The following is a 23,988-nucleotide window of genomic DNA, read 5'->3' on the forward strand; positions in this document are numbered from 1 at the left end:
GAATGTCTGAGCTCAAATCTCATTAAGCAAAAACAGTCTAGATATAGAGTTGGCTACCTGTTCTATGAGAGTTTGACACGTATATTTAACATAGTGTTTAAAGGTCTATCTGAGCAAGAAATGCTGTAGACATTGATGACTTGCTCTATTGGCTTTGTAGTTAGCAAAAATCAGTATCTGTCTCAAACAATAAAGTGGCCTAAATTAGATATTGTTAAAGCTTGCTTCTACCTAGGGAGAATCTTAGAGTTGCCAAGGATCTGTGGTCACCATAGAGTTGGGCACACAAAGGAAAAGTCCTACGCTCAAATTGCAGTGTCAAAAGATGGGGGCCAATTTCTGTGCAGGTGTATGACTGAGCAATTGAAAACTCAATGAACATGTGCTCACTTTAATTAAGAATTTGGTCAACTTCCTTTCAAGACTTAACAATAATAAACCTAAACATGTTGTTATGAGGTTAGCTCATAGGCTTTTTACTGCCTTCATGCATTTAATTAGTTGGGTGTAGAGGTTTTCTTCGGCTTTCTTCCTTTGCTTTGTGACTCAATTCACTGGACGTTCTGAAATACATTCCTTCAACACCAAAAATGTCATAAGTCCCTAGGCTATATGTCATAGCTAAAGCACATTATTCTTGACCTAAGAGTGCTTTTATCTCAGAGTATAAAGGAATAGGTGTTTATACAGCTCTACAATGTTTTTCAGCTAAATTCTTGGAGCACCTGTACTGCCCTACTGCATACCTTGTGAAATAAGAAAGTGGTCAGTTAGGTCATAGTTTAATACATAAATGAAAAATAAATAATGAAAAGTGTCGAATCAACAGTGTTGGCTATTGAAACGTATTCAGGCAAAAACCAGCCATAAGCGAGAGCAATGTAAGTTCTCTTATGATGCCCTGTATATCTATGTTGAACCTGACCTGGAAGGATCTGTAAGGATATTTGTGTTTATTTGGCCTTTCAGAAAAACTTCATATATTTTGCCTTATTATAAATGTTAACATTTGCTTCAGCTCTTAAGTATGAATTCATATGGAACATAGATGCATGTGGGTCTATAGATAGGTGAGATGTTAGAAAGTGGTTCATCCTTGTACAGTGATCTCAAGCAAAGAGCTCTTTACCAACCAAATCCCATGTACGAGATGTTAACAAGGTTTACAGACACCTAACATAGGATGGTTATCAATAGTGTAGGCTTTGGAAAATTAGGGCCACTTAGGGCCACTTGAAGATATCCCCAGAGAAAAAAATCAAGGCTCATTGACGCTTGTGATTTAGTGATTTCTTTTAAGAATATGTGACGTGTATATATATAGTTGCCAGTATATGAAGTTCCAAGTACTGAGATATATTGTTTTGTTAGAAATGGTCTAAAGCCTTCACACTGAACCCTGCACACAGTTATTATCTCTGCTTGCACACAATTAGTAACTCCTGGCAGCACAGAGCAGATGCTTTGCTAGTGGTTTAGTAAACTATGTAGGATGGCACAGTTAAATAAAGGAGAGACATAATAAATCAGAAGCTACTAGGATCACAAAGGTATCATTTTTGTTTATTTAATTTGATGAAAATAAAAATTAAAATGAAAAACCCTCACAAATACAAGAAATCCAACATTCAGGCACCACTCCCCTCCCCCCCCCCCCCCCCCAATTCCACTTTAAATTATTTATATTGAGCATTCCAGAAGAATACATAGGTCAGTTACACAAACTTCCATGTTCGGTATCAAATACTTGAGAAAGGTAAGCAGTATTAGTAACCAGGGTTAATCTACAGGTTGTTGCTCTCTATAACCATGATATAACATTAAAAATTAAAAAAAAAAAAGAAAAAAAAGGGAAAAAAAATTTGCTCACTTCATCTATAGACAAAAGTGAAATTTGTATATTGCAGTTAATTGACTAGATAGGGGTACAAGATTACGGTTGAGATAATGTAGATTATATTGATAAGATATTGTGAATACTGATAATAAAAACAGTTATTTAATTGAAATATCCAATTATTATTTATCTGGGCACAATTCTTTAAAATCTTCTTTTCTATATAGCTTTTTGTTTTGAAGCAAATAAATATGCATGTACTCAAAAATGGTTTCTACATATTTAAATGGTACAGTTCAAATATCATTGAATATTCTTTTTCTACACTTCCCAAAATGAGTGCTCATTCAAATCAGATATTATGAAAACCCAGTGACTAATCCTAAATTCAGGTGTACTACCACTCAGGGTAGGCATTGCTAGTTGATCATGCTAAGATGCTCCCTTATCCATTATTGGATCTGAAAAAGAGGAGGATTAAGAATTATCTGACTTCTCAGTTAATGTGCAAATCATCTAAAAGCTCAGCTTAGAAAGGTCTTAGAAAGCAGAACAGCACTAAAATAATAATGTCTTAAGATTTTTTAATAATATAAATGTGCCATATCACATTTTTAGTGTGAAAATAGAGTTTTATGGTTTAGATCTCAGATGTTCTTTATCTTTCTCTTCCTGTTTTCATAATTGCATATGAAAATCCTATAACTATTTCTAATTAAAATTTTCTTTATTGCAATTAGGAGTTTTCACTTGGGACAAACTCACACCACTGAAATTTAGTTAAAATCATATTTCTTTCAGGCAAGAATAGAAAACAGTTTGATAACTATCTTTAGAAATAAGCATTAATATTAATATATCTACTTTTAACAAAACATGATGGAAGGAAAAGTGTAGCTCAGGAAATACAGTTGTATTTATGCAGGTTTTTTCTGTGATACTTGTTTCTAGTATCTTTCTCTGCTCTTGGTTATTGTGAACAAACTCTTCACTGAAAATATTAAAATACTGGTTTTCTATATTTTCAAGGGAGAGGAGAGTCCAGGAACCTGAAGTCATCTCTTAGTGTTCCGTCTTTGCATTTTTAGGCTAGTTCTTTTGTTTGCTATAGCAATATTTGTTTTATCATTTTTATCATTCCAATATGTATATTTGTCTTTCAAAATCTGTGAAAAGTATTTAAAAAGAAAAGAGAAAATGCTAGTATTTCAAAACCCTATTATAATGCATTTTCAAATATGTCAGACACATCTTTGTTAAAATTAAACCAAGGATTGGTTTTGAGCGAATAGCCCTATATCCTTACAGATGCTGTGGATGGATGCATCTAAGCTGCTTATTATATTGATGGGTTTTGCTGCTCTGCAGCAAATGAAAACAGGCAGCTGCTTCCTCCATCAAAGCAAAAAGCAGCCTGAGTTTTTATTAAACGAGTGTTCATTTCTTCTATTGCCAAAATTCTTACACAAAACAAAAGAGCAGTTTTAGCACATTATTGCTTAACTAGACATGAACAACTGACAGCAAGTGATAAGCCTGTCTGCTTTTCACAACTGGTAATCATTTTTGGAATAGATGTTTTAATATAGTTGAATATAAAATTTTGTAATTTACATCTACAATGGTACATAAATTTATAGATCCCTTTTTTTGCAGGAGAATGAAGGCTATAATCACAAAAGGTTTGTTCCAATGTTGTTTAATTTTTAATAACTATTTGAAAACTAGGTAAAACACACACACACACAACACAATCAAATTCATTCATTTGAAAAAAAAAGGATGCCAAAGACAATCATACAAGTAGATTTGTACAGTTTGATGATTTTTCTTTTGGAAGAGATATGTGTACATTTACAGCTTTGACTTCTTACTGTATTTCCACATCAGTTCCACCGAGCCTCTTAAGTTTGTGCTCTAAAAGAAATTTGCAGATTGCAAACCATCATGTTTCCCTCCTAGTCATGAATAATAATGAGAATGAAAGTGAGAGATAGAGCACTGAGGCCATTTCGCCTAGGCTGAAGATCTCAGCCGGTGCTTATACATATTTTCCAATGATCTGAATATCATAAATTCTGTTTTAGATTGAAAGAGAGACAAGAGTTTCTATAAAATATACATGCATAGAGAAGAATGGTGAGATGTGTTTCTCTTTTTATCTTCTATTTTCTTCTAGTGTTCTTGTACCTATTGAAACTCACTTACAGCAATCCTGCTGTTGAAAAGTAAGCTAGGCATTCTCCCTGACACAAATTGTTCCTCTTTACTGGACTTGAAAGGTGGTTTGCCATATGCTAGAGTCAGGTGCAGTAAGGCTTAGGTGTTAGGTACCACTGCTAAGGCTATTAAATACTTTCCTTTTCTTTGCACTGTACATATTTATAGATGACGTTTCTCACTTGCGAATACATTCTGGATACATTTCAGAATGCATTCAGAGTTTCAGATTAGACAATTGGACTTTCAAAACAGGTTAGCTCTTACACTGACACTTGAAGTGGCCAAGCATCCAGAAGGAAACAGTGCTCTGTGACTGTTCTCCTTTTGAAAATCTGCTCCCAAACTGAGTTTTGACCTCTATTGGATAATTGTTTTATAATTATGTGCACACCATATGCAAGCAATTTGATGAAGATGACCCTTCTTTTATCTGCCTGTGCTGTAGATTGGTGTAAACTTAAACATGAGGATAGAAGTTTGAAAATGGGGTTTCACTGTACTGCAGACACAATGACAAGTTTAAGTGTTGGTGTTTTTATTTTGTCCTCACTTATTAATTCACTTCATTTCTTCATATTTTTTTTTTTACTAAAGTGACCAGATTCTTGTCATTATATTAGTATGAAAGCCATTTTCTATGGAAAGTTTTCACTCTTCTATACTTTTTTTGGCAGTTGAATACTTATGGTAATAGTGCCTTGTTATGTATGTTTGTGTTTTTTAGACTCAAAAAACCTTAGGTGGGATCTTAGGTAACCTGGACTGATGATTATCCTTTCATCTGTGTCAGGTTTTACATGCTAAGTGAATGAAAATAAATCCTTTACTTTCTGTCTATACTAAGCAATGTTTCTGATGATAAAATTACATTGATAAGGGATTTGAGGCATGGAGTTTGATGAAAGTTGAGAGCTAGATGTATTTATGAGAGCTATCCATGCATCATAACTAACTACAGCAGTACAATTAATTACAAGTAGTCTTTACTCAAGCAATTACCCAAATTAGGACAATCATGCTTTATGTTACTAACGAGGGAGATTTGGCGGACATATGATGTGCACCCACTTTTTCACTTGAATTGTACTATCCAGAACTTCATACTTTTTCTTCCACTTGGAAGTGAATTTTAATGCTCCATTAATAGAAGGGCTCATAATATTTGTTGGAGCCTTGTTTTGAAATTTTCTTGAAATTACTGTGCTGTTGAACCATGATTCACCTGCTCTCTCACTTATCCAAGACCTCCAGCAGGTGTACCATACTTCTTGCTGTGCTTGGTGGTGGTGATGCACACAAAAACTAACCAGAGTGAAATCATCAGGCTTACGTTCTCTTGTGATATAAATATGAGACATAATCAGTAGAAAATAAGTTTTCGTTCTGTAAAATCAAGGTCGTATCTGTGATACAGTGCGAGTTTCTGCTTTCCACAAACAATGTATCTTGGTCATGAAGGATAATTAATACTCTCCTTAAGGTCAGAAGACAATTCTTCATTGTTCAGTAAGATTGGTGCTACTTCTGTTGAGATGTTATTAATCTCTTTGCCCATAATGCTTTTGATTTTATTTTTTCTCCTGATTTGATGAACATTAGAGCAAATAAGATGATTTCATGTAGTCCACAATCAGGACAATTGAGAAAGAAAGATTTTTTTGAGTATATTCAACTGGGGAAAAAGGTTGACTTTTCAAATGTAAACTGCTTTTGCACTTAAGGGTTGAGATTTACTTGAAATTTCAAGTGAATAGGAAGATGTTACATAGCTTGATAGTGCAAATAGAAGATAAACTTTGATAAAAAAGTGTTTTGAGATCAGACATCTGTACATGTGGCCATGTGAAGTGCTAGGAAAAAGTGACTAAGAAAACTTGCCATTTGGCCTGGATTGGGAAGAAACTTGTTAATCTCCTAGCATAAGTGAAGCATTTGTAGGACAGCTTTATACCTTCTACTCAGAGCTTCAAGGGATAGTTCACCTGTCACCTCCAGTCGTGCCTTTGTTTGCTGTGTATAGCAGTGGCAGACAGTAGGGCAGAGTTGCACTAATCTCGTGCTATGCCAATTAAAGTAATCAGCAGCTACTGTGACTTCTTTGTACCTGTGAAGCAGTGCAGAGACCTAACGGCTCCAAAATCAAATGTCTTCATTAAAAAGACAATGTCTCAAAATTCTCAGCACTCTATCAGTGCTGAAAATTTTTAATAACATGCCATTCTTTAACAACGTTACATCAGATCTCAGTATTTGTTATTCAAATATATGGTGTCATTCTTTAAAATTTGCATTAAAAGCCACGGAGGAGAAACAGTAATTTTGTTGTTGTTTAATATTTGATCATTTATTTTCAGTATAAAATTTTCTGTTATGTCACACATAATTCACCATCTATAAAGTAGTAGTAAACTGAATAGCACAGAAAAAAAAACAGAATTTTTGTAACTGTTAAACAGTGATGCTCCACCTGATGATTACAACAAAATATCCGTAGAAGCAGTCTACACGTGATATAGTCCACGTGAGTCAAAGGTTGCTTTAAAGAACTGTTGTGCCATGCTAAAGCAGATGAACCCGATTTATGTGTTCTTAGCATTATTGTGCCATTTTTATTTTAGTGTTTTTCCTCTGTAGGAAAAGGTTGGATGTGGGGTTTTTTTTGTTTGTTTGTTTTGTTTGCTTGTTTTTTTTTTGCTTAAATCATACCTCAAGGATTTTGAATGACCAAGGCCTTCTTTGAATGACTTTTATCCTTGGCCTTCCAATAATTTCATTTGGTGTGCTTAAGTAGCTTATTCTGCCTCTGTCTCGTGGGGTGGTTCCTAATGTGCAGGGGTTGGAAAGTCATGATGTCATCAAGTTTTTGTGAGGTAGACTCCATTATTGTGGTGAGATGTTATGATATGGTATTAAGTCCTATAGAAATGCCTGCATTTTGTGTCTGCATATATAATATTTCATCGCACTAATTTATTTAGGGATGATGTTTTTCTAACATTACCACCATAGTAAGTATCATGAAGCTGTCTGGAAGTAGACATCATCGGTTTTATGGCACATTTATAAATGGAATAGTAATACACTTCATGGAGCACTGGACCTCCTACTCCATCCTAATGGTAAAAGGATACCTGCTGAGACATGAAATGCTAGAAGGCATTGTTCTGTGAGCACTCTCTCCTATATCTTCAGACATGCCACATCACAGTCCTTCTTGAGGCTGTCCTTTAAATTCCAGCACAACTTAGATTTTTTGTTTCAATAAATATTCCAATGCTTTGTGGCAACTCTTCTCTGTTTTCACATTGTAGATAACAAGATGGTAAAGACTTTTAAAACCTCCAGCAAATTTTGTGAAGTATTTATTTTTGCAAACTGAAACTCTTGGTTTGCTCTGTTTCCTTTTAGAGTGAGATTTGTAGCCCTGCTGTCTAGGTCTTTTGGTATATTTATAGCCTTTTAGATACAAATGTCATTTGGAGGCCTTTTGATATTCTTTTGCCTATACATGTGTAAATAATTGACCATTGTGTGTAAGTAATTGCACATGCAAATAGGTACCCATCTGATGTTGTGTATTTATAATCAAATTCACAGTTCAAAATATGAACAATTTTATTTTGAATATCAAAGAATTGTAGTATGTTATTATTAAGATCATATTTATTATATTACATTTTCACAGGAAACTTAATACATATATACATATCTGTATATGTTTGCAGAAAATAAATTATGCTTTTAAAACTTCGCAGTAGTTGTTAACTCATAGAAATTGCTGCATTTCTGCATGAGAGCTGAGCATTTTTCAACAGAAGCAGAACTATCTTATACTTCAAAATGTAGGTCATTGTGTTGGTAAAATGTAGGTCAGAGTGCAGGGGAAGAGGACAGCATGCAAACTCCTCCACATGCATCTTTAAGCTTATCCCTGTTTTGAAGGCAAAGAGGCTTACCTACCTGTTCAAGCAAGAGAAGCTTTTCCTTTTACTAAAATTAACACAGGTATTCTTGCTGCTGGCATCTTGGCTTAGCTGTAAGCTCTGTGTGCTTCCCCACTTGAGATCTGTGCTTGTGAAAGACCTTCTGACTCCTGCTTCTTTAGCTGCCAGCCACTCGTATCATAGCAGAGGTGATACCTTCTTTCCTATGGAGAGGGGAGAAGAGTCATGTACGTCACCAGCATCTGCCTAAAGAAAAGCCTTGTCTTTCCAAAGGTGCTCTACCCATCTCTCAGCACAGAGCTATCCGATATACCTGCAGTTTCAGCTGGTATCAACATTTTAATGGTAGCAGGGGTAAGAACAGTGACCCCTCATAAAAGATTTAGCGGTACCATTCAAAGTGTCCTTTCAATAATAACCATAGAAAAGTGAGAGACATTTGGCTGTGGGTACTGAAAACTCAGATGTTGAAGGATTTTGCTGCAATTGGCAAGTGTTTTTAAAATCTACTCAGGCTAGAAGTTTGCTATAAAAGTTTCATTTTTTAGTGATTTTTTTTAAATGTGTGTGTGTGTGTAATGTGAGATGTGAAGTATTATAAATGGTATTAAATTAACCATGTCTTTAGTAAATATTAAAAAAAAAACACAACACTTTTATTGCTTGAGTATACACCAGTCACTGCAAACTGAAACATTCTTTATATCATACACAAAAATATTTAAACAGTTATTATACTTATTGCAAAATCTGTCATTTTAACATATTTCAGTGCTCAAAAGCCTTGAAATACTCAAAAGGGAGATGGAAAATCCTGTACAATTCTTAGTGTATGTTTCACTGAAGAATGGGTAATCGTGTGTGAATATTTTATTTTAACCCTTAGCAATCTGAACAAAATAGCACATTTGCAAAAACCTCATCAACCTAAATGGGAGTGAACGGGACAAATAACAGTAGTGCTTTAGTGGTTTTGTCATATGTAAGAATCATCAATCTGTTGTTTTTTATTATTATTATTGTTTTGTTTGTTCATTTGTTTTTGTTTTTACCTTTAAGATCTTTGTCATACAAAAGTTATATGCAAAGTTTTGGCCAAATCCTTTCTAGGCTTTTGCTTCACCTGTATGTAGACAACATATTCATAAATTTTCATCATTCATCACTGTGAGTAAGGGTTGTTCAGAGTACTTACTAGATGGACAGGAAGAATTACATATTTAAGGGTTACAATCAGGCTGTAAGTGATTTAAAAAGAAGACAGTTTTTCTCCCCAAATTCTGCTTCTATTAAATATGATACGACATTTTTAAAGTCTCTGGAGAAGAAACAATTATAAAAAATGGTCTAAAGATACTAAACTGCATGGAATTCAATTTACCTGTCCAGAAACATCTAAAGGATGCTCCCAAATGTCTGTTTTTAAGTTTACTGAAACCACTGAAGTGTCTACAGTTTATAATATTAAGTCAGGCTTCTGTCATATTGCTTATAATGCTATGTATGATGGGGGGAAGCTAACCCTAGTTTTGACCTGTGGGTAGACACGTACACATGTTTTTTCATTGCTAAGCAACAACAGATGGAACACACATACAACTGTAATTTTGCTGCATATGCCTTTGATTCATCCTCCCTTAACTTTGGGAACCTATCTCAAGTGCCTGAATACGAGTGTCTTTTCCCCAGGCTCCTCCAGCGATGGGGACAGATGCCTGCAGGAGAGCGTTTGAGCCCTGCAGGACTGCACTGCCCTCTCCATGGGCTGCAGTGCTTCAGTTAGGTTTTTCAAGTTGGGTGGGAAACTGGTCTGATGTGGCAGTGAGTTTCATGAGTAAATGTTATTGAAGATGTAAATTTGCAAGGATGCCTCAAAATATTTGCCAAGGTTGGCAATGACAAGCATAAGTTTTATGATGGAAGTTCTTAAAGTCATGGATAATATGGAATAGGTGAAAAAAGCATGATTGCTCTGTCTGTTCCCATATGAGAACTGGAGTCTCAAATGGAAATGACAGAGAGGCAAGTATAAAACAAGAGAGAGGAGATGCTTCTTTATACAGCACAGTAAAACTGTGGTGATTTCTGCCACAGGACGTTGTATCTATAAAAGTTTGCTTAAGTCCAAAGAACAAACAGAAAATACTTTGGTGACGTTAAAAAAGAATTTATGAGTTGTAGCTTGAGAAGCTGCTGAGGAGGAGAGGAGAGATGACTAGAAATTATGCTGTGTTATTGCCTTCATCATGTTCTCATCCTTAGCATGTGCCGCTGATCAGTGCTCCTTAGGGTCAGAGTGATAGCTGACCTAACAAAAGCTAAGAGGCCTCCTGAGAAAAGGAGCTAAATAAAAAGGAACAGGGAAGAAATGAAATGACTTCAGAAGTCAACAAGTGAAAAAGGAGGGGGCTCTTTTCCACTGTTAGAGACAGGCTGCAAGGCAAGGTGGACCTTGAATCTGGCCTGAAGAAGACAGATTGATGTTCATGTGGATGCTCTATGTCAGAGGTTTTTTAGAATTAAATTATGTGTAACGCTTAAAGTCTTGACAATAGTATATATATGCTTATGTGCATGCTTATGTGCATGGGTGTACCAGGATGAAATCTATGAAATATTCAGCTCCAAAGCTTAGAATCAGAAATCTGCCATTAAAAGTCATATTTGTTTCTTTATTCCATGGTATTGTGGCAAGTTTTAAAAATGAAACAGTTGGCTGAGGTCTGCAAATGATAATGCATATTCAAAAATATTTTAGACCAAAAAAAAAAAAAAATCTGTTCTAAGAATGTGAATATTTTTTTTCTTATAGGTCTCTGGCCAGCTGAAGAAGTACTGGCTTACTACTGCCTAAAGCACAATGAAATATTCAGGTACAGAGTTGAACATAAAAAGATATTTTCCAATCTATTAGTTTTATTGTATCTGCATGGTAAAGATTGCTATGATTTAAACCTTCAGATTAAATTTAAAATGTTCAAGGTGAAAGCATGTTGCTCTTAACAAAGAATTCTGAGCTGCCTTTGGGTACTAATATTGCACAGCAAGCTTTCTGCTATATGTCAAAGACTTTTGATTTCCACTCAAGGCGTTTTATTTCACTTTGATTTTTGGGAAACAAAAGTGAAGCTCCAATCGATCAGTACTGATTGTGAAGGTCAGGAAAAATAAAAGACATTCTTTAAACTAACATCTGTTGCAAAAGGAAGAAAAGTATTGCCTAATAGAGTACATAATAATCCCTGCATACAGTGATGGAGGAATTTGCACCTATATTTAAGCTTTATGAAGCATATTGAGACATACTGCACTTGTATGTGTTTGTTGTGTTTTTGTTTTTTTTCCCCACATATTTTCCAAACTCATAGAAGACAGGTATCAAGCATCCAATAGGAATGCTGAAAGATAAAATCTATCCCTGCATCCTGTCTCCTCCCCCTTGAGTATACAGAGCCTTGTGCTTGGAAATCCTTGAAGTTTCATTGTCCAGGTGGATGAATGGGTCATAAGAAAAGCTGTAGCAACACTGCATTTGCAGGTATAAATTGTGTTCTGAGCAAGGCTACAGGGCTAATACCAAGTAAACCACCCTGGAGTATAAAAAATCTCTCTCTCTGTGTACATATGGTGTTGGGAGAATAAGGAAGACCAAGGAGCTTCAGTCTGTAAACTGGTGCCCCTCACACCAAACCTGAGACAATTCCTGCAGCTTGCTGACTCCTATCTGAATCCAAAGGCTTAGCACTAAAGCATGCCCTGGTCTATACAGCCTTATTTCTGCTCCAGCAGCCACATGAATGAAGCACACCCCATTAGAAGAGGCAGCTAAGGCACCTCTTTGCTGCTATATTAAATATCCCTGTAGCACTTTAGCATCCCGGCACACATAGCTGCTTATGCACTCTACTTGCCTTCAGAGGCTCCTCGCAGCAAAACTCCTGGTGGTGGTCACTAAAGTGTGTTTGGGTATCCAAACCTGGTTACTCAGAGACAGTGATCAGTCAAACTTCCATGGAGGAAATGGGCAGATTCACCTCCTGAGTCCTCAGGATTCTGCCCTCTCAACAGCACACCCAGAGCAAAGTTTCTTATTTTAATTCTCATTGGTAAATGTCACTAAATATTGGCAACATAGGAACTTTGCATTAGAATAAGTTATTTATATACGTAAATATGCGTGTGTGTGTATATATATATATACATACAGTCATACATATATTACATACATATAGATTTCGTTCAAAATGCACCAAAAATCCCACACTGGATACTTTCTGCGTTTATCTTGATAAATATGACAAGTGCCTCCTAAATCCTGTAACATAACTTTATGTATGTAAATAAAAAATGCATAAAGTATGGTTAGGAAAAATCAAAATTTATGTGAGGAGAAACTTAGAATCATTCTATATAAACCACAAGCTGCAGATTTCCCACAATCTATTTTTAATTCTCATTGGGTTTAGATAAAGCTTGTTCCTCCAGACTACCTTCTCCCCATTTCCATTAAACAGGACAAATAGACTTTTTGTAAAGGAAATTTGCAGAGTCTTAGGAAAATAAATGTATACTATCCAGACAGTGAGCATTAGTATATTGTCATACAGCCTAGCCCAGTGGCCTCAGTGAACAAAATATCAACATCTGTATATGCACACTGAGATGGCATCTGAGATGCCCAGTGTAGGGTAAGTGGTGAAATAATACTTTCGCACAAAAGTAGGTTTAAAAACATCGGTGTTTTAGGTCAGAAGAAAAGGTGCACCAAAAAATCTGCTTAGCTGAAATTCCACTTTCTGCCTGTCAAAAATACTTCAATGGAAATGCTTCTGGCAGCTGTACCAGTTGCCATAGATTTAGCTCTAAAGCCGCTGTGCTCCTGAACTGAGGCTCTGCCTTGCCCTAAATGCTGCTTCACGTGGTTTCGGCGCTCGGTCAGCATCCCTCCCTCCTCCCCTCCCGGGGCAGGCGGTGGCTGTGGAGAACATTCTTTATGGCTCCCCCTGCAAGCCCCCATCCGGCACGCTCTCTGCACCAAATTATATTTCACTTGCACGTCTTAATAACCGCGCTCTGCGGTCTGAGCTAAAAGCAACCTTTTAGACCAGGTATTCAACCCTACGCTTGGGCTCAGCTTAGACTCTTGACACTAACTTCATTTAGTTTTCTGTGGCTTAACTGTTTGCAGTTCCCATCATTGCTCATAACAGTATTGTTTGTAGGTCACTTGCAGTTTTAAGTGCTAATTGAAGGATCGGATTTCTTCGTGGGTAATTGTTTTCTGGTATATGGTGTGTTTTAGAATTTCTCTTTTTTTTAATACCAAAAGGCTTTCAGGCATAACTATATAGAGTGATATATAAATAATATTAATTTCTCCATTTACTTCCCTAACTGTTTTTGCAAGAATGAATGTGGATTAACATTGTTATCCTTTCCTAACAATTATCTTTCGCTACTCTAGCTAGTTTAGTTCTAAAAGACAGAGCCATTGACAAGGGAAAAAAGGGAACCTTCTCAGATTTTTCAGCTCAGCGGTGGTAATGTTGCACTGAACACTAATGAGGGAACCCCCACTGATTTGCCTGCTTTGTGACTTTTCTATTTCATAATTATTTTTAAAACGCAAAACGACATGAGGTAGCCTAGTCATGTCTCTACAACTTCCTGGTAGCTCCGTTCTTACTGCAGATGGCAATTTGTTCTTGTAACATATATGTCTCTCTGACCATTTTCATCTAATTTGTATGGGTTCTACCATTTCCTTTCTCTCTTTCAGGGACCTTGCTGTGTGTGAGCTAGGGGGTGGCATGACATGCTTGGCTGGGCTCATGGTAGGTCTTTTCTCAATTCCAACCCCATTCAGAGGAAGAAACAAAAGGAAAAATGTTCCAGTGCCTCCAACTGCTGGGTCAGAGAACTGTCAACAGCCTCAGCTGCAGTCAAGCTGCAGAGTCTTGAGAGACCTTCTAGATTGACTTGCTTTCGTATCATATTGATTTTATGGTTGCCTCGATGAGCAGAAACATTTTACCTCCGTGTAGTCAATATCTCTTGTTGTGACATTCCAGGCCACGTATGGTCTGTCTTTCATTGCCATAGCTGAAGCATTTTTTTTTTCAGATTATAGTCCCATTTGCTAAGATACAGGAATAGCCTGGCGAATCACAGTTGGAGCACCATGATATAGCTGCTAATGTTTTGCCTGCATTATTACACCAACAAACATGATCCAGAGCTCTCGGTAATTAGATTCTTTTGAATTAGATTGGCCATTCAGGAGAGTCGTTCACCATTCTCTGGGTTCTGAGTCATGTATTCAGGAGATATTATGTAGCAGTGCAGTGCATTAGACAAGTTTTTATGTCTCTACAAATAAAAGCATATTGTTACACTGATTGGCATTTGACAAACCTGTCGCTCTTATACAATGTGTCGAGGTTACAGCCCAATGTGCGAGCATGTCAAAGCTCACAAAAAAATTACCCTTACAAAGCCATCTGCCTGCAATGCAAAGTTATATGAAGGGCATCAGGCAGTCAGACAGAAGCAAGCTGAAAGGCAGAGTGACAGCCTTGTATGATGGCTCTACTAGATAAACAGAAGCCCGCAAATGAAAGCCTCTCAGAATACCATCATCCGCTGTCACAATGCAATTACGGAACAGAATGATAGCAAGATAGAGGCTCCCGCAAATGGAATGATAAAAGTATTGACTGATTTGATTGAATGATTAAAATAATGCAGACATAAAATGAAAAAAGATTGAAGATTGTTACAGAGAAATAGGTGAGGAAGCATGATACTGAAGGCTTGTCACTCCTGTCTTCACTTCCACACAGACAAGCATATTTGCTCATTGTTTGCTGTGCTCTTTTTTTCAGGTTGCTATTTCTGCAGATGTCAAAGAAGTTCTGTTAACTGATGGAAATGAAAAGGCCATCAAAAGTATCCTTATTCAGATAGAAAACTGGTTTGTTGTGTTCGTTCCTTTTTACTAGCTGAGTAACAATCGATATAAAGACAGACGGCATGGGGTATATTAAGAAAAAGTCCCCACATAAGTAATTAAAAAATAGATGCAAAATATCTTGAACAGAGCTGCAGCTTCCCCCATAATAAATTTCACATTTTCTTCTTTAATTAAAAATATACATGTCGGTATAGAGCAAGTACAGTAGTAAATATTTGCCTTATGGTTGAGTGCTGAAAGATTCCTTGTGTGTAAGCTGCACGTTACAGGAGGTATAGCAGTGAATCCAATCATTAGCTCCCCTTCCCATAGTCATTTTGCAAAAGAAACTAGGTTTGTGGGTGTGGTTTCTTTCTTTCTTTCTTTCTTTCTTTCTTTCTTTCTTTCTTTCTTTCTTTCTTTCTTTCTTTCTTTCTTTCTTTCTTTCTTTCTTTCTTTCTTTTTTTCTTTCAGATATTCACCTCTTAAAAATGCATAGTATTTGTATATTGTCATAGTGTATTTTGAAATGCGTAGTTTCATTATTGCTACAAAGTTATAACTGCCTACCAATTATCCATTTAGTGTGCTTAAACAATTATCAATTTATCATTATTTCTTTCAATGAAAGGAAGATTACAAAACTCCTCTGTCCCTTGTAAAAAGTATTTTACTATATTTCTTACATTATTTTATTAGAATAAATTGCTATTATGCCCTCCTAGTATGAACACATAGTTCAGAAAATTGAACTGTACTTTGGCTAAGTGAGAGAAGGAGTGAGCATAATTTGTGGCCACAGTAAATATCAGCACAGAACAAGAACAGATATATAGAGAGAGTATTAATAGCCCTTAGAAATTGAGAGGAAAAAAATGGAAGATATCTATTTGCTTTTGTTCTCGGTAATATTTCCATTTGCATGTTAAGCCAGCCTATTTTTTCAGGTTTTGGCCCCACCATCATCAAAATTGTTTAGATTTGAGTTTTTTTATGTACTTGAAGGCTAACATAATGAAAAAAATATGTTAAACAATGTTGTGGATTAGGAAAATGGCAATTGCTTATGACTGTTAAGTCAGGAGACATAACAGTGAAATGGTGCATTATTATGTTTGCTACTACCTCCAAACACTCAGAGGTAACACAGACAACTATAATTGCTTACACTTTCACAAGTTCATGGAAAAAAATAGCCAATCATATCTTTTAAATCTTGAAGGAAACCTAATCAAAGTTTCCTTTTTCGTGAAAATACAAGTTCTTAGCTGTGTTCCAAGGATTCCTATTTTGCTAAAATATAGCTGATTATGCTCATGGGCCGAGGAGGAAGTACTGATTATTCTGTGCATTTTATACAGCATCTCCTCTCCCTGTCTTTCTTATATGTCGTTATGAAGACAAAAAATGTAGGAGAAGAAAAGTGTTTCAAAACTAGCTTAACAAAACAAACAGATGTTTTATGAAAGCATAGTTATTTAACAAAAGGTTATTTTACCCACAGAAAGCTTCAGGTAAGCTCAGTAATCATCAAGTCTGCACATACCTTGCATAGCAGATTCCACAAACATACCTGAACTTTTTTTGTGATTTAGATGTCTTCCATGGTAAAGAAAATCAGTGAACACTATAAATATTCAGCCAGTCTTTGGAATTAAACTAAAGTGCTTTAATTTCTGAGAAAGATACGTTAATATATTCTAATTAGCACACCTTAGTTTTCCACAATATGTTGTAAAATATTTTTTATTTCTGAAAGTCTTGCAAGAAGTCTTCATCTGTATTCAGTCAGTGAATCCCCTTCAGAGCAGTGATTGGTGGAAGGCTCTAACAGGAATTTATTTTTTTTTTAACATTTGGTGCTCTGAAGGCTCAGCATTCAAAGTGCTTTTATTGTGTTGGATTTTACAATGGGCTTAATATTAGCAGGGTGCCAAAGTGCAGCAGACTAAGAACTTTACAGTGTAGGTGGAATGTATTCTTAAAAGCACACATAATAAAATTTATGTTGCATTTTATGTGTTTCATGGACTTCAGTAGTAATTTTATGATCTGTTTAATGGTAATTTTCTTTTGCATTCTTTTGTATAGTGACCAGCTAGAACAGAAGTTTAGACTAAATTTAGGTCTGTTTCAGTCACATCAGACTCACAGAAATCAGTAAGAATTTTTAGTGTAATTGGCTTCAAGTGGCACACACTACACATGATGCATTTCTGCTAATTTTTATTATTGCTGGTGATATTTTTTAATTGTTTAGTGTGCCAAATTAAATTACTGTGGGATAAAATACTGTTTTCTTGTCTAGATTCTGCTTTTCAGGAACAGTGAATGCTTAGTATTGTGCTTTTTATGTAGGTATTATACATTAAAATAATCTTGTTTAAAAATTACTGTTTACATCTTCCCTTTAAATTTCTTAGGAAGCTTAAATTATATGCCAGTCATACTATAATATCCAAAAATTACTTTCCAAAAAGTAAAAGTGGTTGTCAACAAAAAAGAAAAAAATCACTGTCAGAAGCCAGGAAATCACCAAGCAAGCCTGCTAATTATTCTTAATGGGCAAGATGAGCACATTAAGAAACAAATGAATACATCAGTGAAATGTAATTGAAAATCGACCTGGCAATAGTGCATTGCATCTGAGAATCTGCCTTTGTATTATCATCATCATCATAATTATTGTTGTTTTTGTTGTTGTTATCGCTATTCAGTGAGCGTAACTAACAGCCTTGCTTTGTGAAGTCTCAAGCTTTCGAGGATTTGATTTTTCTTTTAGTTTTTGACATTTTTCACATTATTCTTCATTTCATACTGGCACGTGAAGTATTGACTATGTAAGTTGTGAGTATGTTTATTAGGATATGTTATTGAAATATTACAAGCTAAAACAATTGATGAACATGTTAATTTAAAATCATTGTTGTGATTTTAACCACTTCACTGTGAAACACATAGCTATATTTTATATTAATCAGTGCTCTTATGCATGGGGTTTATGGGGATTTTTAAGTGGATATTATTCTTTAAGTTACTAATCCACTTAAAAGATTTCATTCTAATGCACTGCTTTTGCTTATCATAGACAGATTTTAATCAATTAGCAGATCATTCATGTTGCAAAATCGATGAAATAAAGATGGATGGTCTTGTTTCATTGAAAACTTTATTGTTGACTTAGTGTGTTTTATTTAACTTCCTTCATGATCATTTAAATGAAGATAGTATTAAAAAAGAAAAATGTAGATATTTACATTAAATATTGAAGATTTATGTACACAAAATTATCAGATTCACCCCTCTTTGAAATTTTGGGTGATATTCATCCAGATACAAATTTTCCAGGTTAGGCCATTTCTACAACAAATTCAACCATGGACATCAACTCCTATTTCTCTAGAACACTGGAAGCATCTATACTCAGACACTTCCAAATCCAAGGATGCGGTTCATTTTTACTAAAAAATTGTCTCCTATTTCAGAGAGGCTGTATACCTTCTGCCTTAGCTCTGTTTCACATCATGCAATAGTGACTTGCACTGCTGTCTGAAAGCATCAATAATACAAAACACGGTTGCAGTGCACTATAATGGCCATTAAAATATAGTGTCTGGATCTTTCAACAGTCCTGGGAAATTTAGGTTAGAAAGGTCATGTTCAGCCAGAATGACTGAAGACATGGGCTTATAAATTATTTTAAAAAGCTAGTGTTAACGTGGTTGCAACAATTATTAATAGTTTTGCCCAGTTATATAATTTAAGTGCAGTGTAGCTGATTTATCAACACAGTTTCTTCTGCTTCATCATGATTTGCTCCTGGAATTATCTATGCCTTCTTTCTGCTTCACAAGTATTGGCCATGTATTACTACTTCCCAATGCATATTTTGGAAAAGATTTTAAAAGCATGTCCAAAGTACAGGGATTTGTTTAAACCACTTCTCTATCATTCCATTTCTACTCTTTGGCTTCACAAAATATCAGTTGTCTTTTCTTTCACATTGTTTGGTTAGAGGCTTTTCTAAAATAACTTATCTTAAACAGTCAACAGTGTTAGGAAGGCCCATTATGAGATTTCATCAAGGCAAATAAAAAGATACATTAGTCATTTTTTAAATTAGCCTGACATTAGTGTTCATTTTTCTTAGAAGAGCACTTGCAAAGAAGAATTTGACATATTCTGTGCACCTAGGAACATCCTCCTCATTAGCATCAGATTTCCTATACCTTAAATAAGAATGAATGATCATTGTCATCTTTATGAAATTTGTCCCTCTATGATAATTTTTGATATCTGAGAGTGAACTGTTCAAACATGTTCACACCGGATGCCAGTTAATGTTTTCATAGTTCTTTAGTTACTTGCTACATCCTTTCTTTCCAATGGCTACCCAGAAATGATTGGTTATGAAGGTTTTCTTTCCAGGTATAGATTACTGGGCACAGCTCTCTTTGAAACTTTTCACTAACAGCCCTTACTTTGGCCTGCCTGTGTGGCTACCTAAATTTATGACCTGATCTTCCAAACTGAAAGAAGCTGAGACATGAGGCTGAGGAACAGCTACAGTGCCTGTGGTGAAGAAAAGGCATTTCTAACTTTGTACTGTCCTTTATGGCATTTCCAAACCATTCTCAAGAAAGTAAATGGACTAGAAACTCCCTTGCCTACAGGTGAAGGTGCTCCCAATGTGTGCTGGATTTCATCCAGAGAGAGCCAGGAACAAAAGTACATACCTTGTGGCAGGCCTGGAACTCAAAACCATAAGCCTCTGAAACCTCAGCACTGTGATCTAGTGATACAGTTGAAACCGGCACAAATTAAACTACACGTTATGTGAGCATGCCAAGACATTTCTGTTCACCTTGGCAGTAATTCTTATATTTGTAAATAATAGTTACTTTTAAATGTATGTAAAATATGGGAAAACTTTTACAGCTTCCTCTATATCTACAGCGCTAGCAATTTTGTAAATGGAAACATTAATAAAAGAATGGTTGATAGAGTTAGGCAACAAGAGCAAGTGGCTGAGTAGATTTACAGCTGATGTACCAGAGTAGCGTTGCGAAATTTATGCTTTTGAAAAGAGTGACTATTAGCACAGTTTAAAGATGAAATAGATGCAAGATATTATGAAGGTATTAATGATGTAAAAAAGTATTTTTGATGATTTTTAATACTGCTCTAGTTTTATGGATAATTCTTAACAAATATGCTACAGATGTAAGTGACATCATCGCAAGAAACCAAACTGCAGGAATATTTAAGGCTCAGAAAGTGTCAAGCTGGTAAGATTCTACCAAAGTGTTTTATGTATTCTCACGAAATTGTTTATTTAATGTAAATGTGAAATGTAATCAAAAGTGTGAATATGTGACATTACTGACACTGACACAGGTATGTATACAGCAAGAGTATGTACCTATCATGAGTTAAGTGAAGCAAGACAGAAAGTATTCAAAATATATTTGAATTGCTTTTTATCCTACCAAAGTATGATTAATCTTGGTGACATAACCTCCTTTTTAATTAATTTATTTATTTTAATGTACAGAATTTCTCTTCAAACTGTGATTCAGTGCCTGATTGAAATTAGGCTGCTTGAGAGTCAATATTACTCATTTTACTGAATATGAGGCTTGAAACAAATGTACCTAAATAACTGGCAGGTTTTATTTCTAAATTTCTCTGAGAATTCAGGGTGGCAATGGACATCACTTGTTCCTGGGGCAGATATTGTTGGAGCCTTCATAAAAGGCTTTTGGGCATCCTGTGTGCATAATCAGTATCATGTGTTGCTTGTGCGAGGGTAAATTGGGAGTGTGGGAACCAGGCACAGTGCTGGGCCCCTTCTCTGCTCTAACTTTGTCCTAAAGTGTGGGGCACATACAGTGTTTTTCTCGAAGTGCACCAGAGCATTGTCTCCAAGTTAGCCCAAAGGCGTGCTTTGGAGGGTGAGCACTGTAGAAGTCCAGAGACTTTGGTTTCGGATAATCTCCAAAGCCCTTCCTGTGACACCCTGTAATTGATGCTACTGAAGTTAGCTATTTAAGTATTAATTTTATTGGTCTCCAAGTGTGATAGAGACTGGAAACTGCAAAGAATGTGAAATGGGTTAATCTTTTGTAGTATTTAAAAAGTAAATTGTACAGCTCTTCATATTTATGGCATATGGTTATGAATACGAATGTGCTCAGAGGTGGCTACCGAAGATGAAATAGTGCATTCTTACATGTGTCTAAATCTCCTTCTCCTTCTCCTTCTCCTTCTCCTTCTCCTTCTCCTTCTCCTTCTCCTCCGCCTCTTCCTCCTCCTCCTCCTCCTCCTCCTTCTCCTCCTTCTCCTCTTCTCCTTACTTTTTTTTTTTTTTAAAATGATTCTCATTCCAGAAGAAGGGCTCTCAGTCCTTCTCAGAGAGACAAAAATAAAAGTGAAAAAGGGCTAAAACCGTCAGAATAAGCTAATTAACATAGAGGGCTAAAACAATACAATTTCAATGGCTATCATTCACATCATTTATTCTATGCTTATGTATCCATAGTGTATAAAGAAGTTCTTTTAAGCAAGCACCTAGGAAAATTCTGCCTTCATTAGGGCATATGTACATATAACTTAGAGAGAGATCTGTGCATCCTGATACTTGCCTGCCAAGTAGACAAGGGCCACATGAGCCCCAGGATAAGTCTTTTAGGTCCTGTGTGCTGAACACTTCTTGTGAGCAACCTCAGATCTGTGCAGTACATCCATCTAGAAGCTTAAATTTTGTAGATTTCCAATTGCCCTCTACTTTGTATAAGATTTCAGATTTCATCCCTTGTCAAGACTTCAAACCTGGTCTTTTAGATATCAATCAAAAGCACATTTTCTACCCTGTCCTCATTTACATTTATCTAATGCTTAAGGTCATTTGTGATCATTTGAGTGTATTTCAGCATATGGAATCAGTGAATAATAGATTTTGGCTTCATGCTGTGAAGAAAGATTGTGTTTTTACAAGACATGATGTTGTTTACTGGGTGTTAATAATCACTAATTAATAAACATATCTAGACTTCATAAAATATTGCATTTTAAGGAGTAAAAATGTCAAGTGTTTAACTTATTGAATGCAATAGCATTTGGGTCTTATTTGCATTAAAAATAATTAAATTACAAAATAAAGTGAAATACTGTATTGAAGCCTAAGGTTCTCATAATAAAAACTTAGTTTGGTTTTTAGTTCTACATTCTTAAGGCTTTTGCAGGTTTATTGTAGCATTGTAGATTCTTATAAAACGTGTTGTTATGACCGTAATCAGGTTGCATTTCTTTATGTTATGCACATTAATAGTTGATATCTCATGTAAAAATTAAGGTTTTGCTTAGGTTAGCTATTTGTTAAGTGCTAATAGATGGATCAGTCCTTCAGATTCAGTAATGATGTGATGAAGACAGTAACAAAGTTATTTGATCGCTTCTAAAGGCCTTGTAAAAAGTTAAAAGGCTGATGTAATATCTGAAATATTACTGTAACCCTGATTCATTTTACCTACAACCCAAAACCTGGGGTTTGCATAAAAAAATGTGATGTTTCATAGGGAAGAATGCAACAACGGCTTGCAGTGATATTAGGTGACTCTTTTTTACATTGATCAGAGCTTGCAGACAAATTAACATAATGATTTACTTAAGTGACATACTGTAACATTAATTTAATCTGGAGAATGCTCTACGTGTTCCTCACCCTGATGTATCATTTAAACAGTGTCCAGTGCAAATTATAATACTATAGCATATAAAAAATAATCGACCCTTCTCACTGCACCTCCATCTCACTTTGGGATCTTGTACCGTTTTTCTTGCACATGGAGTAAAAATTATCTGTATGAGACTCAGTTTATGATATTTCAGACATTCAAATCTAGACTTGGAAAATATGCCAAAAAATGTATGGTACAAAAAGGAGCAATCCGGTATCAGCCAAGACTAGTTTGATTAAGACAACCTGCCATACATTTATTTATTTAGATTTATACAAAATGCAGTAAATGAGCACTTATCTAGCTCTCTGCCAACTCTTGATTATTGTTTAAAAGTACAGTAATGTAAGCCAAACTGGCAGTTTGTCATATTGTGTGTTATAATGTAACAATAGATATTTAGTAAACAGTTTACTTCAGCAATGGCTATACAATTCAAGTTTATTTTTAGCTTCCAGTAGTATGTTCAGAATTTCTTGTTAACACTTACTGGAAAGAGGTGCAGTAATGCCACTAAGTTACTAATAATGACTTGCCATAGAAAGGTGAATTGTTAATGTCATGTATAAGTTTGATGATTTTATTTTTTTCACATTCTGAAGTTATTCTTGAACCACTTTAATTTTACACCACAACATAGCATACAAGTTATGATAACATTCTTTGTACCGTCAGTTGTTTCTACTTTGACATGCATTATATCATTATTTTGAACATATCCACCAACAATTAAATTAGGAATAACAGTCATAAAATCTCTGCTCTTTTTCTTCCTTTTTCATGTGGAAATCTTCCTGAAGTACAGGTTTATGTTGTAGAATTTTGAAAAATAGTTGTTGTTACAAATGTCACAATGGAAAAGCTTTATCAAAAGGAAGGATTTGCAGTATGTTCTAAATGTTATCAGACTCTTTTATTCTTATCCAACAAGGAGTTTGTTCACCAAGTTCTTTTGTCTGAGAAGATTAGATGTTAAGAAGAAAATTTGTGTACTTATTACTGATATGGGACCTGTAAGTTTTAGGCATTAACAACGCTACTGTTTTGCTAAGAGCTGACCCAGAGAGATTACATTCCACATGAGTGTAGGCAAATACATACAACAGTGAGAGAAATGCTTATTACATGACGCACTGTTTGAATTGATTAGTAGTAGTGTATCATACATTTAGCTGATCTTGTAGTAAACATTAGAACTCATACCAGGAAAGTATAATGAAGTGACCAAAAGTGACAATTCCTGCTCCTTAAAGGTTAGCAGATGGGTAATCATCTGTTACTGAAGATTTTGGG

The 23,988-nt window shown here is 35.4% G+C and overlaps 1 protein-coding gene across 3 annotated transcripts in view; it reads left to right on the forward strand.

Annotated features, from left to right (window-relative positions):
- CAMKMT (calmodulin-lysine N-methyltransferase) overlaps window positions 1-23,988 on the forward strand; it is a 216,710-nt gene that overhangs the window by 160,556 nt on the left and 32,166 nt on the right. For all 3 annotated transcript variants that reach the window (XR_013949333.1, XM_080587258.1, XM_080587259.1), the window contains exons 4-7: window positions 10,817-10,877; window positions 13,784-13,838; window positions 14,889-14,952; window positions 20,178-20,244. Coding sequence is in view for 2 of the 3 variants with exons in the window: in XM_080587258.1 (XP_080443384.1) it covers window positions 10,817-10,877; window positions 13,784-13,838; window positions 14,889-14,952; window positions 20,178-20,244 (247 nt within the window). In the remaining variant the exon portion in view is untranslated. The remainder of the gene's footprint in view (window positions 1-10,816; window positions 10,878-13,783; window positions 13,839-14,888; window positions 14,953-20,177; window positions 20,245-23,988) is intronic.

The sequence above is a fragment of the Anser brachyrhynchus genome, assembly GCF_964034855.1.
Source record: "Anser brachyrhynchus genome assembly, chromosome: 3".
NCBI lineage: Eukaryota > Metazoa > Chordata > Aves > Anseriformes > Anatidae > Anser > Anser brachyrhynchus.